General features: G+C 48.7%; 1 protein-coding gene across 1 annotated transcript in view; it reads right to left on the reverse strand.

The window, feature by feature from the left end:
- Positions 1–17453, reverse strand: part of LOC124035367 — a 160228-nt gene that overhangs the window by 97460 nt on the left and 45315 nt on the right. Inside the window, exons 7-10 of the mRNA XM_046348828.1 lie at positions 13658–13744; positions 9877–9993; positions 6212–6310; positions 3790–3938 (exon numbers count right to left, since the gene is read on the reverse strand). Coding sequence (XP_046204784.1) covers positions 3790–3938; positions 6212–6310; positions 9877–9993; positions 13658–13744 — 452 coding nt within the window. The remainder of the gene's footprint in view (positions 1–3789; positions 3939–6211; positions 6311–9876; positions 9994–13657; positions 13745–17453) is intronic.

Consider the following 17453-nt stretch of genomic DNA (forward strand, 5'->3'; position numbering starts at 1 on the left):
GACCTGGGGCCTTATAGGACAGAGGGAAGCTTCATATGGAGATCACTGAGAGTTGTAGAGATGACCTTGACTACAATGCAGACCAGGTCTCTCTGTTGTCACTTCTCCTTCAGCTGACCAGAACCAGTCCCTCACTGTCTCTGTTGTCACTTCTCCTTCAGCTGACCAGAACCAGAACAAGTCTCTCTGTTGTCACTTCTCCTTCAGCTGACCAGAACCAGAACCAGTCCCTCAGTCTCTCTGTTGTCACTTCTCCTTCAGATGACCAGAACCAGAACCAGTCCCTCTGTCTCTCTGTTGTCACTTCTCCTTCAGCTGACCAGAACCAGACCAAGTCCCTCTGTCTCTCTGTTGTCACTTCTCCTTCAGCTGACCAGAACCAGACCAAGTCCCTCTGTCTCTCTGTTGTCACTTCTCCTTCAGCTGACCAGAACCAGAACCAGACCAAGTCCCTCAGTCTCTCTGTTGTCATGTCTCCACTTCTCCTTCCTGTCGTTCTCTCTTATCTCCTCATAAAGCCCTGACTTCCTCCAAAACAAGAGTCTCTTCTCTCCTCTGACACAGGTCCTTTAAGACTGACAATCAAAGACACAACACACAAATAAAGCATTTCTCTCGGCCAACCCCACCAGCACAGCAAAAATACACATATCAACAGCATTTATCTGCAAAGCCCCAGAAGTTAGGAACTAGAGGGAAATATTCCACCCCCCCATTTTTGAGTGAGTTGGAAATGCCCTCTAGTCAGGAGCAGGTAGGGAGAGTACATTCCTGAGCAATGGGAGGGGTGTGGCGGGCAGAGCCTGGGGTGACAGAGAGGGGTTAGTCACAGGAAGGAAGTAGACTGAATCACATCATGACATAACAGCAGGGGGAAGCCCTGCTAGCTGGTGACAACAGACACAGGCTGGGTCCCTAATGACTGCCTATAGGTGTAGACATAACAGCAGGGGGAAGCCCTGCTAGCTGGTGACAACAGACACAGGCTGGGTCCCTAATGACTGCCTATAGGTGTAGACATAACAGCAGGGGAAGCCCTGCTAGCTGGTGACAACAGACACAGGCTGGGTCCCTAATGACTGCCTATAGGTGTAGACATAACAGCAGGGGGAAGCCCTGCTAGCTGGTGACAACAGACACAGGCTGGGTCCCTAATGACTGCCTATAGGTGTAGACATAACAGCAGGGGGAAGCCCTGCTAGCTGGTGACAACAGACACAGGCTGGGTCCCTAATGACTGCCTATAGGTGTAGACATAACAGCAGGGGGAAGCCCTGTTAGCTGGTGACAACAGACACAGGCTGGGTCCCTAATGACTCCCTATAGGTGTAGACATAACAGGAGACATGAAGACATAACAGGAGACATGAAGACAACAGAACAATATTAACTAGAGCTTGAATAAAGACCAGACACCTTAGATTAGAGACAGGAGTAGAGAGAGAGAGACACAGAGAGAGAGAGCGAGAGAGACACACAGAGAGAGAGAGCGAGAGAGAGAGACACACAGAGAGAGAGAGCGAGACACAGAGAGAGAGAGCGAGAGAGACACACAGAGAGAGAGAGCGAGAGTGAGAGACACACAGAGAGAGAGCGAGAGAGACACACAGAGAGAGAGCGAGAGAGACACACACAGAGAGAGAGCGAGAGAGACACACACAGAGAGAGAGAGAGAGAGAGAGAGAGAGAGAGAGAGAGAGAGAGAGAGAGAGAGAGAGAGAGAGAGAGAGAGAGAGAGAGAGACACACAGAGAGAGAGCGAGACACAGAGAGAGAGCGAGACACAGAGACACACAGAGAGAGAGCGAGAGACACACAGAGAGCGAGAGAGAGACAGAGAGAGAGAGAGCGAGAGAGAGAGACACAGAGAGAGAGAGAGCGAGAGAGAGAGACACACAGAGAGAGAGAGCGAGAGAGACACAGAGAGAGAGAGCGAGAGAGACACAGAGAGAGAGAGCGAGAGAGATATGTGTCAACAGCAACCTTGGGAAAATCCTCTGCATTATCATTAACAGCACACTCGTACATTTCCTCAGTGAAAACAATGTACTGAGCACATGTCAAATTGGCTTTTTACCAAATTACCGTACGACAGACCACGTATTCACCCTGCAAACCCTAATTAATAAACAAACAAACAAGCTTTTGACTCAATTTGACATGAGGGTCTTCTATACAAACTGATGGAAAGTGGTGTTGGGGGGAAAAACATGTACACAAACAACAAGTGTGCGGTTAAAATAGGCAAAAAAAGCACACATTTCTTCCCACAGGGCCGTGGGGTGAGACAGGGATGCAGCTTGAGCCCCACCCTCTTCAACATATATATACCAATGAATTGACGAGGTCACTAGACAGGGGTGCAGCTTGAGCCCCACCCTCTTCAACACATATATATATACCAATGAATTGACGAGGTCACTAGACAGGGATGCAGCTTGAGCCCCACCCTCTTCAATATATATATACCAATGAATTGACGAGGTCACTAGACAGGGATGCAGCTTGAGCCCCACCCTCTTCAATATATATATACCAATGAATTGACGAGGTCACTAGACAGGGATGCAGCTTGAGCCCCACCCTCTTCAATATATATATACCAATGAATTGACGAGGGTACTAGACAGGGATGCAGCTTGAGCCCCACCCTCTTCAATATATATATATACCAATGAATTGACGAGGGTACTAGACAGGGATGCAGCTTGAGCCCCACCCTCTTCAATATATATATATACCAATGAATTGACGAGGGCACTAGAACATTCCTCAACAGTTCTCTGTCCCAGTGAACCACCCCTGGATCCAGATGGAGATGTATTGGGCCACTTATACTGACAAACAAATGACAAACAAATATAGAGGAGAGAGGGGGGGAGGAGAGGAGAGAGAGGGGAAATGGAGGAGAGGAGAGAGAAGAGAAATGGAGGAGAGGGAGGTTGGACTAAGGGAGAATATAGAGGAGAGAAGAGAGGGGAAATGGAGGAGATGGAGGAGAGGAGAGGAAATGGAGGAGAGGAGAGGGAGAGGGGAAATGGAGGAGAGGAAAGAGGAGAGAGGGAAAGAGAGGGAGAATGGAGGAGAGGAGGAGAGAGAGGGGAAATGGAGGAGAGGAGAGGGGGAGAGGAGGAGAGGGAGATTGGACTAAGGGAAAATATGGAGGAGAGAGAGGGGGAAATGAGGAGAGAAGAGGAGGAGGGAGAGGAGAGGAGAGGAAATGGAGGAGAGGAGAGGAGGGAGAGGAGGAGAGGGAGAGGAGGAGAGGAGAGAGAGAGGAAATGGAGGAGAGGAGAGAGGAGAGGAGAGGGAGGAGAGGAGAGGAGAGGAGAGGAGAGGAGAGGAGAGGAGAGGAGAATGGTGCTGGGCTGTATTCATGTGTCAAGTTGCTGTGGATTCAAGTGTATCTTTAAAGGTGCAATGTGCAGAAATCACTCTGTCATTTCCTGGTTGATAAAATTATAATAGTTCCCCTAATTTCATGTGACAAAACAAACAAGTCTAGTGTAGAGAGTCATTGTACCATCTAAACTGCAGTGGAATATATTTATAATAACCCCAAAATATTATATTTTCAGCTGTTTTGAAGCTGGTGAACAAAACAGACAGTAAAAGACGCAAAATAATAAACTTAAGAACGGGAAACACAGGAATAGAGCACATAGAACAGATATAGCACGTCTTAAGACTTTCAATGAGAATGACAGATCTATAACTCATATTGCTATGTGAATCTAGTCGGGTCGCCCAGAAAGGTTCCATATCGCAGCGTTAACGACCGGATCATTACCTGTAGTCGTCTCTGAGGCTGACACTGGTTTCCTCTTTACGGAGGCGGGACAGGATGGCTCCGCCCTCCAGCTGTAATCTAGCCAATCGGCTGTCCTCCAGGACGGTGCACATCACACCCCTGTACCTGGCAAGTGACACCTGGGCCTCCTGGGGGTTGGGGGGTGAGGGGGAGAGTTAGTGTTTTATACACGTGTAGGACCACAGGTCAATTAATATGTTTTCTAAACTCTTCCACCAAACACCCTTCCTAAACATCTCCTGTCCTGTAATTCAACTCTACCAGACCACTCCACTTCCTGTCCTCTAATTCAACTCCACCAGACCACTCCACTTCCTGTCCTCTAATTCAACTCTACCTGACCACTCCACTTCCTGTCCTGTAATTCAACTCTACCAGACCACTCCACTTCCTGTCCTGTAATTCAACTCTACCAGACCACTCCACTTCCTGTCCTGTAATTCAACTCTACCAGACCACTCCACTTCCTGTCCTCTAATTCAACTCTACCAGACCACTCCACTTCCTGTCCTCTAATTCAACTCTACCAGACCACTCCACTTCCTGTCCTCTAATTCAACTCTACCTGACCACTCCACTTCCTGTCCTCTAATTCAACTCTACCTGACCACTCCATCTCCTGTCCTCTAATTCAACTCTACCTGACCACTCCACTTCCTGTCCTCTAATTCAACTCTACCAGACCACTCCACTTCCTGTCCTCTAATTCAACTCTACCAGACCACTCCACTTCCTGTCCTCTAATTCAACTCTACCTGACCACTCCACTTCCTGTCCTGTAATTCAACTCTACCTGACCACTCCACTTCCTGTCCTCTAATTCAACTCTACCAGACCACTCCACTTCCTGTCCTCTAATTCAACTCTACCTGACCACTCCACTTCCTGTCCTGTAATTCAACTCTACCAGACCACTCCACTTCCTGTCCTGTAATTCAACTCTACCAGACCACTCCACTTCCTGTCCTCTAATTCAACTCTACCTGACCACTCCACTTCCTGTCCTCTAATTCAACTCTACCAGACCACTCCACTTCCTGTCCTCTAATTCAACTCTACCAGACCACTCCACTTCCTGTCCTCTAATTCAACTCTACCAGACCACTCCATATTCAACTCTACCAGACCACTCCATATTCAACTCTACCAGACCACTCCACTTCCTGTCCTCTAATTCAACTCTACCAGACCACTCCACTTCCTGTCCTCTAATTCAACTCTACCAGACCACTCCACTTCCTGTCCTCTAATTCAACTCTCCCAGACCACTCTATATTCAACTCTACCAGACCACTCCACTTCCTGTCCTCTAATTCAACTCTACCAGACCACTCTATATTCAACTCTACCAGACCACTCCATATTCAACTCTACCAGACCACTCCATATTCAACTCTACCAGACCACTCTATATTCAACTCTACCAGACCACTCCATATTCAACTCTACCAGACCACTCCATATTCAACTCTACCAGACCACTCCACTTCCTGTCCTGTAATTCAACTCTACCTGACCAATCCATTTCCTGTCATTCAACTCTACCTGACCACTCCACTTCCTGTCCTCTAATTCAACTCTACCTGACCACTCCATTTCCTGTCCTGTAATTCAACTCTACCTGACCACTCCACTTCCTGTCCTGTAATTCAACTCTACCTGACCACTCCATATTCAACTCTACCTGACCACTCCACTTCCTGTCCTCTAATTCAACTCTACCTGACCACTCCATTTCCTGTCCTCTAATTCAACTCTACCTGACCACTCCACTTCCTGTCCTGTAATTCAACTCTACCAGACCAGTCCACCTCAGCAGTAGCTGGCAGGACAGTAGACTGACTACAGACTATATTAACATGGTAGTTACCTCAGCAGTAGCTGGCAGGACAGTAGACTGACTACAGACTATATTAACATGGTAGTTACCTCAGCAGTAGCTGCCAGGACAGTAGACTGACTACAGACTATATTAACATGGTAGTTACCTCAGCAGTAGCTGGCAGGACAGCAGACTGACTACAGACTATATTAACATGGTAGTTACCTCAGCAGTAGCTGGCAGGACAGTAGACTGACTACAGACTATATTAACATGGTAGTTACCTCAGCAGTAGCTGGCAGGACAGTAGACTGACTACAGACTATATTAACATGGTAGTTACCTCAGCAGTAGCTGGCAGGACAGTAGACTGACTACAGACTATATTAACATGGTAGTTACCTCAGCAGTAGCTGGCAGGACAGCAGACTGACTACAGACTATATTAACATGGTAGTTACCTCAGCAGTAGCTGGCAGGACAGTAGACTGACTACAGACTATATTAACATGGTAGTTACCTCAGCAGTAGCTGGCAGGACAGTAGACTGACTACAGACTATATTAACATGGTAGTTACCTCAGCAGTAGCTGGCAGGACAGTAGACTCCAGACCTGTGATGGTACTCTGCAGAAGGTTGACAGCGTCCTCACAGTGACTGGTTAGCTGTTCCAGTCTCTGAAACACCACCGTCAGAACAGAGACACACTGTTCAACCACATGAAAGACAACTATACACAGACCCGAGAGACAGACAAACAGATAACTAAGGACAGACAACTTTAGTCATCACAGCAGCACGTGGTTGCCATGGCGCCGTAAAGCAGCCTAAACAGAGAGTTCTGGAAAGTTGGACATATTTTATTTAAAACGTTTTTGTTTGTTGTTGGTTTAGTGTTGATTGATTTTGTTTTTGATAAGTCATTGATTTGATTGGATATATCCGGTTGTTTTTACAGGAGTTGCAGGACTGAAGGCAGGTTGACTTGTCGGGTTTGGCTAGCTAGCTACCTGGCTAACGTTTGATGTATCTCAGCACTAACGGCATGTTGACTTGTCCGGTTTGGCTAGCTAGCTACCTGGCTAACGCTTGATGTATCTCAGCACTAACAGCATGTTGACTTGTCCGGTTTGGCTAGCTAGCTACCTGGCTAACGTTTGATGTATCTCAGCACAGACGGCAGGTTGACTTGTCCGGTTTGGCTAGCTAGCTACCTGGCTAACGTTTGATGTATCTCAGCACTAACGGCATGTTGACTTGTCCGGTTTGGCTAGCTAGCTACCTGGCTAACGTTTGATGTATCTCAGCACTAACGGCATGTTGACTTGTCCGGTTTGGCTAGCTAGCTACCTGGCTAACGTTTGATGTATCTCAGCACTAACGGCAGGTTGACTTGTCCGGTTTGGCTAGCTAGCTACCTGGATAACGTTTGATGTATCTCAGCACTAACGGCAGGTTGACTTGTCCGGTTTTGCTAGCTAGCTACCTGGCTAACGTTTGATGTATCTCAGCACTAACGGCATGTTGACTTGTCGGGTTTGGCTAGCTAGCTACCTGGCTAACGTTTGATGTATCTCAGCACTAACGGCAGGTTGACTTGTCCGGTTTGGCTAGCTAGCTACCTGGCTAACGTTTGATGTATCTCAGCACTAACGGCAGGTTGACTTGTCCGGTTTGGCTAGCTAGCTACCTGGCTAACGTTTGATGTATCTCAGCACTAACGGCAGGTTGACTTGTCCGGTTTGGCTAGCTAGCTACCTGGCTAACGTTTGATGTATCTCAGCACTAACGGCATGTTGACTTGTCCGGTTTGGCTAGCTAGCTACCTGGCTAACGTTTGATGTATCTCAGCACTAACGGCAGGTTGACTTGTCCGGTTTGGCTAGCTAGCTACCTGGCTAACGTTTGATGTATCTCAGCACTAACGGCAGGTTGACTTGTCCGGTTTTGCTAGCTAGCTACCTGGCTAACGTTTGATGTATCTCAGCACTAACGGCATGTTGACTTGTCGGGTTTGGCTAGCTAGCTACCTGGCTAACGTTTGATGTATCTCAGCACTAACGGCAGGTTGACTTGTCCGGTTTGGCTAGCTAGCTACCTGGCTAACGTTTGATGTATCTCAGCACTAACGGCAGGTTGACTTGTCCGGTTTGGCTAGCTAGCTACCTGGCTAACGTTTGATGTATCTCAGCACTAACGGCAGGTTGACTTGTCCGGTTTGGCTAGCTAGCTACCTGGCTAACGTTTGATGTATCTCAGCACTAACGGCAGGTTGACTTGTCTGGTATGGCTAGCTAGCTACCTGGCTAACGTTTGATGTATCTCAGCACTAACGGCATGTTGACTTGTCCGGTTTGGCTAGCTAGATACCTGGCTAACGTTTGATGTATCTCAGCACAGACGGCAGGTTGACTTGTCCGGTTTGGCTAGCTAGCTACCTGGCTAACGTTTGATGTATCTCAGCACTAACGGCAGGTTGACTTGTCCGGTTTGGCTAGCTAGCTACCTGGCTAACGTTTGATGTATCTCAGCACTAACGGCAGGTTGACTTGTCTGGTATGGCTAGCTAGCTACCTGGCTAACGTTTGATGTATCTCAGCACTAACGGCATGTTGACTTGTCCGGTTTGGCTAGCTAGATACCTGGCTAACGTTTGATGTATCTCAGCACTAACGGCAGGTTGACTTGTCCGGTTTGGCTAGCTAGCTACCTGGCTAACGTTTGATGTATCTCAGCACTAACGGCAGGTTGACTTGTCCGGTTTGGCTAGCTAGCTACCTGGCTAACGTTTGATGTATCTCAGCACTAACGGCAGGTTGACTTGTCTGGTATGGCTAGCTAGCTACCTGGCTAACGTTTGATGTATCTCAGCACTAACGGCATGTTGACTTGTCCGGTTTGGCTAGCTAGATACCTGGCTAACGTTTGATGTATCTCAGCACAGACGGCAGGTTGACTTGTCCGGTTTGGCTAGCTAGCTACCTGGCTAACGTTTGATGTATCTCAGCACTAACGGCAGGTTGACTTGTCCGGTTTGGCTAGCTAGCTACCTGGCTAACGTTTGATGTATCTCAGCACTAACGGCAGGTTGACTTGTCTGGTATGGCTAGCTAGCTACCTGGCTAACGTTTGATGTATCTCAGCACTAACGGCATGTTGACTTGTCCGGTTTGGCTAGCTAGATACCTGGCTAACGTTTGATGTATCTCAGCACAGACGGCAGGTTGACTTGTCCGGTTTGGCTAGCTAGCTACCTGGATAACGTTTGATGTATCTCAGCACTAACGGCAGGTTGACTTGTCCGGTTTGGCTAGCTAGCTACCTGGCTAACGTTTGATCAACGAGACCTGACTGCATTGTGTAAATGTCAGAGAGCTCGTAGTGAGGGTGACTACTGCTCTGGACTGATGTGTGGTGGGCTGTTGGCGCTGAAGAGCAGCACCAGAGGGAGCACCCACGTGGGTGATACACGTTAGATGTGGAGGTATGAAGTCTCACGATCACCTAGCATCACCATCACCTAGCTTCATCATCACCTACCATCACCTATCTTCATCATCACCATCACCTAGCTTCACCATCACCTATCTTCATCATCACCTAGCATCACCATCACCTAGCTTCATCACCACCATCACCTATCTTCATCATCACCATCACCTATCTTCATCATCACCTGGCATCACCATCACCTATCTTCATCATCACCATCACCTATCTTCATCATCACCTGGCATCACCATCACCTAGCTTCATCATCACCATCACCTATCTTCATCATCACCTAGCATCACCATCACCTAGCTTCATCATCACCTAGCATCACCATCACCTAGCATCATCATCATCACCTAGCATCACCATCACCTATCTTCATCATCACCTAGCATCATCATCATCACCTAGCATCACCATCACCTATCTTCATCATCACCTAGCATCACCATCACCTAGCTTCATCATCATCATCACCTAGCATCACCATCACCTATCTTCATCATCACCATCACCTAGCTTCACCATCACCTAGCTTCACCATCACCTAGCTTCACCATCACCTAGCTTCACCATCACCTAGCTTCACCATCACCTAGCTTCAACATCACCTGGCTTCAACATCACCATCACCTAGCTTCACCATCACCTAGCTTCACCATCACCATCACCTAGCTTCACCATCACCATCACCTAGCTTCACCATCACCTTGCTTCACCATCACCTAGCTTCACCATCATATCTCACCGTTCTGAAGCAGACCCAGGCGCTGTGTGAAAAGGGGAAGGATCCGTCAAACTCAGTAGGCAGCTGAGAGACCTCCACATGCTTATAGAGAGACTTCAGAGAGGTCAACAACTCCACCTGGAGAGAGAGGAGGGGAGAGGGAGAGAGATAGGAGGGGGAGGTGGAGGGAGAGAGGGAGGGGGAGAGAGAGAGAGAGAGAGAGAGAGAGAGAGAGAGAGAGAGAGAGAGAGAGAGAGAGAGAGAGAGAGAGAGAGAGAGAGAGAGAGAGAGAGAGAGAGAGGGAGAAAGAGGGGACAGATAGAAGGGGAGATATAGGAGGAGGAGGGGAGAGAGAGAGAGAGAGAGAGAGAGAGAGAGAGAGAGAGAGAGAGAGAGAGAGAGAGAGAGAGAGAGAGAGAGGGAGAGAAAGAGGGACAGATAGAAGGGGAGATATAGGAGGAGGAGGGAGAGAGAGAGAGAGAGAGAGAGAGAGAGAGAGAGAGAGAGAGAGAGAGAGAGAGAGAGAGAGAGAGAGAGAGAGAGAGAGAGAGAGAGAGAGAGAGAGAGAGAGAGAGAGAGAGAGAGAGAGAGAGAGAGAGAGAGAGAGAGAGAGAGAGAGAGAGAGAGAGAGAGAGAGAGAGAGAGAGAGAGAGAGAGAGAGAGAGAGAGAGAGAGAGAGAGAGAGAGAGAGAGAGAGAGGAGAGGAGGAGAGAGGAGAGGGAGGGAGGGAGGGAGGGAGGGAGGGAGATTAAAGAGGGGTGAGAGAGAGGGAGGGAGATAAAGAGGGGTGAGAGAGAGAATATATTTAGGACAACAATACCACCACACCACTTAGCAGCAGCACACCAATGAAGGTTTGTAACATGACAACAACTCAATACTCAATACATTACAACATCCCCTCAACACTCTGCCAGACAGATCTCAATACATTACAACAGCCCCCCAACACTCTGCCAGACAGATCTCAATACATTACAACAGCCCCCCAACACTCTGCCAGACAGATCTCAATACATTACAACAGCCCCTCAACACTCTGCCAGACAGATCTCAATACATTACAACAGCCCCTCAACACTCTGCCAGACAGATCTCAATACATTACAACAGTCCCTCAACACTCTGCCAGACAGATCTCTATACATTACAACAGTCCCTCAACACTCTGCCAGACAGATCTCAATACTAAATACATTACAACATCCCCTCAACACTCTGCCAGACAGATCTCAATACATTACAACAGCCCCCCAACACTCTGCCAGACAGATCTCAATACATTACAACAGCCCCTCAACACTCTGCCAGACAGATCTCAATACATTACAACAGCCCCTCAACACTCTGCCAGACAGATCTCAATACATTACAACAGTCCCTCAACACTCTGCCAGACAGAACTCAATAATGACTGTAAGTCGCTTTGGATAAAAGCGTCTGCTAAATGGCATATATTATATTATTATTATATAATACATTACAACAGTCCCTCAACACTCTGCCAGACAGATCTCAATACATTACAACAACCCCTTCAATATCCTGGGGCCACCTACCCCGTTCAACACACACACCACAGTCCCCGTCCAATCACAACACACACACCACAGCTCTCCTTCAGGGCCATATCCTGGGGCCACCTCGTCCCCGTCCAATCACAACACACACACCACAGCTCTCCTTCAGGGCCATATCCTGGGGCCACCTCGTCCCCGTCCAATCACAACACACACACCACAGCTCTCCTTCAGGGCCATATCCTGGGGCCACCTCGTCCCCGTCCAATCACAACACACACACCACAGCTCTCCTTCACAGGGGCCATATCCTGGGGCCACCTCGTCCCCGTCCAATCACAACACACACACCACAGCTCTCCTTCAGGGCCATATCCTGGGCCATATCCTGGGGCCCTCGTCCCCGTCCAATCACAACACACACACCACAGCTCTCCTTCAGGGCCATATCCTGGGGCCACCTCGTCCCCGTCCAATCACAACACACACACCACAGCTCTCCTTCAGGGCCATATCCTGGGGCCACAATCACAACACACACACCACAGCTCTCCTTCAGGGCCATATCCTGGGGCCACCTAGTCCCCGTCCAATCACAACACACACACCACAGCTCTCCTTCAGGGCCATATCCTGGGGCCACCTTGCCCCCGTCCAATCACAACACACACACCACAGCTCTCCTTCAGGGCCATATCCTGGGGCCACCTCGTCCCCGTCCAATCACAACACACACACCACAGCTCACCTTCAGGGCCATATCCTGGGGCCACCTGGTCACCACCTCGTCCAAACCGTCGCAATCACAACACACACACCACAGCTCGTCCAATCACAACACACACACCACAGCTCACCTTCAGGGCCATATCCTGGGGCCACCTCGTCCCCGTCCAATCACAACACACACACCACATCTCTCTAAAATAATACATTCCTCACACACACATTCCACTGCAGTGTGGAGCCATGGATTGGTTTGAGAAGGGAAACAAGACTGAACTTCACAAAGAAAAAGTCTTCTGAGCGATGTGAGGGACGCCCTGAGAAACCATAGCTGTTACCACACAGAGTATTACTGTGAGGGACGCCCTGAGAAACCATAGCTGTTACTACGCAGAGTATTACTGTGAGGGACACCCTGAGAAACCATAGCTGTTACTACACAGAGTATTACTGTGAGGGACGCCCTGAGAAACCATAGCTGTTACTACGCAGAGTATTACTGTGAGGGACGCCCTGAGAAACCATAGCTGTTACCACACAGAGTATTACTGTGAGGGACGTCCTGAGAAACCATAGCTGTTACTACAGAGTATTACTGTGAGGGACGCCCTGAGAAACCATAGCTGTTACTACAGAGTATTACTGTGAGGGACGCCCTAAGAAACCATAGCTGTTACCACACAGAGTATTACTGTGAAGGACGCCCTGAGAAACCATAGCTGTTACCACACAGAGTATTACTGTGAAGGACGCCCTGAGAAACCATAGCTGTTACCACACAGAGTATTACTGTGAAGGACGCCTTGAGAAACCATAGCTGTTACTATGCAGAGTATTACTGTGAAGGACGCCCTGAGAAACCATAGCTGTTACCACACAGAGTATTACTGTGAAGGACGCCCTGAGAAACCATAGCTGTAACCACACAGAGTATTACTGTGAAGGACGTCTTGAGAAACCATAGCTGTTACCACACAGAGTATTACTGTGAAGGACGCCTTGAGAAACCATAGCTTTTACTACACAGAGTATTACTGTGAGGGACGTCTTGAGAAACCATAGCTGTTACCACACAGAGTATTACTGTGAAGGACGTCTTGAGAAACCATAGCTGTTACCACACAGAGTATTACTGTGAAGGACGTCTTGAGAAACCATAGCTGTTACCACACAGAGTATTACTGTGAGGGTAGGACTGTGTTCCTGTACGGCTGAGGGTTTCTCCAGGTGTAGAACCAGGTCTGTGTGTGTTACCTGTACGGCTGAGGGTTTCTCCAGGTGTAGAACCAGGTCTCTGTGTTACCTGTACGGCTGAGGGTTTCTCCAGGTGTAGAACCAGGTCTGTGTGTTACCTGTACGGCTGAGGGTTTCTCCAGGTGTAGAACCAGGTCTCTGTGTGTTACCTGTACGGCTGAGGGTTTCTCCAGGTGTAGAACCAGGTCTCTGTGTGTTACCTGTACAGCTGAGGGTTTCTCCAGGCGTAGAACCAGGTCTCTGTGTGTTACCTGTACGGCTGAGGGTTTCTCCAGGTGTAGAACCAGGTCTCTGTGTGTTACCTGTACAGCTGAGGGTTTCTCCAGGCGTAGAACCAGGTCTCTATCAGCCAGTAACAGGACAGTGTAGATACAGCCGGGCAAAGCATCCTGTCAGGGAGAGAGAGGCAGAGAACAAGAGACACATCAGTAGAATAACAGACAAGCAGATGAAGCTGTCTAAACAACAGACAACATGGGTAGGAGTTACAGACAACATGGGTAGGAGTTACAGACAACATGGGTAGGAGTTACAGACAACATGGGTAGGAGTTGACAGATGAAGCTGTCTCAACAACAGACAACATGGGTAGGAGTTGGCAGGTGAAGCTGTCTCAACAACAGACAACATGGGTAGGAGTTGACAGATGAAGCTGTCTCAACAACAGACAACATGGGTAGGGGTTGACAGATGAAGCTGTCTCAACAACAGACAACATGGGTAGGAGTTGACAGGTGAAGCTGTCTCAACAACAGACAACATGGGTAGGGGTTGACAGGTGAAGCTGTCTCAACAACAGACAACATGGGTAGGGGTTGACAGATGAAGCTGTCTCAACATTTAACAACAGACAACATGGGTAGGGGTTGACAGATGAAGCTGTCTCAACATTTAACAACAGACAACATGGGTAGGGGTTGACAGGTGAAGCTGTCTCAACAACAGACAAACAGCGATGTGTGTACAACAAAGTGGTGTTCTGCTTCCTGTCTTGGTAACCATAAAGTCCTCACAACAAAAGAAAGACAACGTCACTAAAAACACTATGATGTCATCCAAAAGGTCACAGGTGACTAGGCTATGACGTCGGGCCCTGCAAACCACCTGAGCTCAGTCTTCTTCATTTGCCGTCCATTTTGTCACCAAAGCCCCGGCGATGTCATCTACAAAATGGCTTCCGATACTCTACTCAACAAACTGGATGCAGTTTATCACAGTGCCATCCGTTTTGTTACCAAAGCACCTTATACTACCCACCACTGTGACCTGTACGCTCTCGTTGGCTGGCCCTCGCTTCATACTCGTCGCCAAACCCACTGGCTCCAGCATCTACAAGACCCTGCTAGGTAAAGTCCCCCCTTATCTCAGCTCGCTTATCACCATAGCAGCAACCACCTGTAGCACCTGCTCCAGCAGGTATATCTCTCTGGTCACCCCCAAAACCAAGTCCTCCTTTGGCCGCCTTTCCTTCCAGTTCTCTGCTGTCAATGACTGGAACGAACTACAAAAATCTCTGAAACTGGAAACATTTATCTCCCTCACTAGCTTTAAGCACCAACTGTCAGAGCAGCTCACAGATTACTGCACCTGTACATGGCCCACCTATAATTTAGCCCAAACAACTACCTCTTTCCCTACTGTATTTAATTACTTATTTTGCTCCTTTGCACCCCATTATTTCTCTCTACTTTGCACTTTCTTCCACTGCAAATCTACCATTCCAGTGTTTTACTTGCTATATTGTATTTACTCTGCCACCATGGCCTTTTTTGCCTTTACCTCCCTTCTCACCTCATTTGCTCACATCGTATATAGACTTGTTTCTACTGTATTATTGACTGTATGTTTGTTTTACTCCATGTGTAACTCTGTGTCGTTGTATCTGTCAAACTGCTATGCTTTATCTTGGCCAGGTCACAGTTGTAAATGAGAACTTGTTCTCAACTCTCCTACCTGGTTAAATAAAGGTGAACCAATTTTATTTGTTTTATTTACTGACTGAATGACTGACTTGTAATCCACCTTGCTGAGGTAAGCCTGCTTCATTCACGCACACACACACACACACACACACACACACACACACACACACACACACACACACACACACACACACACACACACACACACACACACACACACACACACACACACACACACACACACACACACACACACACACACACACACACACACACACACACTAATCCTTAGGAAGGGGTTCATGAATAGAATCCGTAACCTTGATAAACTGTTTGTTCTGAGCAAACATCACCTCAGCAGAATCAAACTCCTACACACCCAGACTAACATGAACCCCCTCCACCCCCCCCCCCCATTAATGCAGAATGCTACATTAACCCCCACCCTCTCCACCCTCTCCCCTTAATGCAGATTGGTCAATTAACCCCCCCTTCCCCCCCTCCTTCCTCCCCCTTAATGCAGATTGCTACATTAACCCCCTCCACCCCCTCCTTCCTCTCTCCCTTAATGCGGATTGCTGCATTAACCCCCTCCACCCCCTCCTTCCTCCCCCTTAATGCAGATTGCTACATTAACCCCCTCCACCCCCTCCTTCCTCCCCCTTAATGCAGAATGCTACATTAACCCCCTCCACCCTCTACCCCTTGATGCAGATTGCTACATTAACCCCCCCACCCCCTCCTTCCTCCCCCTTAATGCAGAATCCTACATTAACCCCCTCCACCCTCTACCCCTTAATGCAGATTGCTGCATTAACCCCCTCCACCCTCTCCATCCCCTCTCCCTTAATGCAGATTGCTACATTAACCCCCTCCACCCCCTCCTTCCTCTCTCCCTTAATGCAGATTGCTACATTAACCCCCTCCACCCCTTTAACCCCTCCTTCCTCCCCCTTAATGCAGATTGCTACATTAACCCCCTCCACCCCTCCTTCCTCTCTCCCTTAATGCAGATTGCTACATTAACCCCCTCCACCCCCCCTCCTTCCTCCCCCTTAATGCAGATTGCTACATTAACCCCCTCCACCCCCTCCTTCCCCCTCCCCCTTAATGCAGATTGCTACATTAACCCCCTCCTTCCTCCCCCTTAATGCAGATTGCTACATTAACCCCTCCACCCCCTCCTTCCTCTCCCTTAATGCAGATTGCTACATTAACCCCCTCCACCCCCCTCCTTCCTCTCCCCCTTAATGCAGATTGCTACATTAACCCCCTCCACCCCCTCCTTCCTCTATCCCTTAATGCAGATTGCTACATTAACCCCCACCCCCCACCCCCTCCTTCCTCCCCTTAATGCAGATTAAACCCCTCCACCCCCTCCTTCCTCCCCCTTAATGCAGATTGCTACATTAACCCCCTCCACCCCCCTCCTTCCTCTTAATGCCTACATTAATGCAGATTGCTACATTAACCCCACCCCTCCACCCCCCCTTCCTCATTAACCCCCTCCACTTAATGCAGATTGAGACATTGCTACATTAATGCTACATTAACCCCCTCCACCCCCTCCAATGCAGATTGCTACATCCCTCCACCCCTTAATGCAGATTGCTACATTAACCCCTCCCACCCCCTCCTTCCTCCCCCTTAATGCAGATTGCTACATTAAATCCCTCCCACCCCATCCTTCCTCCCCCTTAATGCAGATTGCTACATTAACCCCCTCCACCCCCTCCTTCCTCCCCCTTAATGCAGATTGCTATTAACATTAACCCCCTCCACCCCCTCCTTCCTCCCCCTTAATGCAGATTGCTACATTAACCCCCTCCACCCCTCCTTCCTCCCCCTTAATGCAGATTGCTACATTAACCCCCTCCACCCCCTCCCCCTTAATGCAGATTGCTTTAACCTCCCCCCTTAATGCAGATTGCTACATTAACCCCCTCCACCCCCCTTCCTCCCCCTTAATGCAGATTGCTACATTAACCCCTCCACCCCTCCTTCCTCCCCCTTAATGCAGATTGCTACATTAACCCCCTCCACCCCCTCCTTCCTCCCCCTTAATGCAGATTGCTACATTAACCCCCTCCACCCCCTCCTTCCTCCCCCTTAATGCAGATTGCTACATTAACCCCCTCCACCCCCTCCTTCCTCCCCCTTAATGCAGATTGCTACA

Source organism: Oncorhynchus gorbuscha, linkage group LG05 (genome assembly GCF_021184085.1).
Source record: "Oncorhynchus gorbuscha isolate QuinsamMale2020 ecotype Even-year linkage group LG05, OgorEven_v1.0, whole genome shotgun sequence".
NCBI lineage: Eukaryota > Metazoa > Chordata > Actinopteri > Salmoniformes > Salmonidae > Oncorhynchus > Oncorhynchus gorbuscha.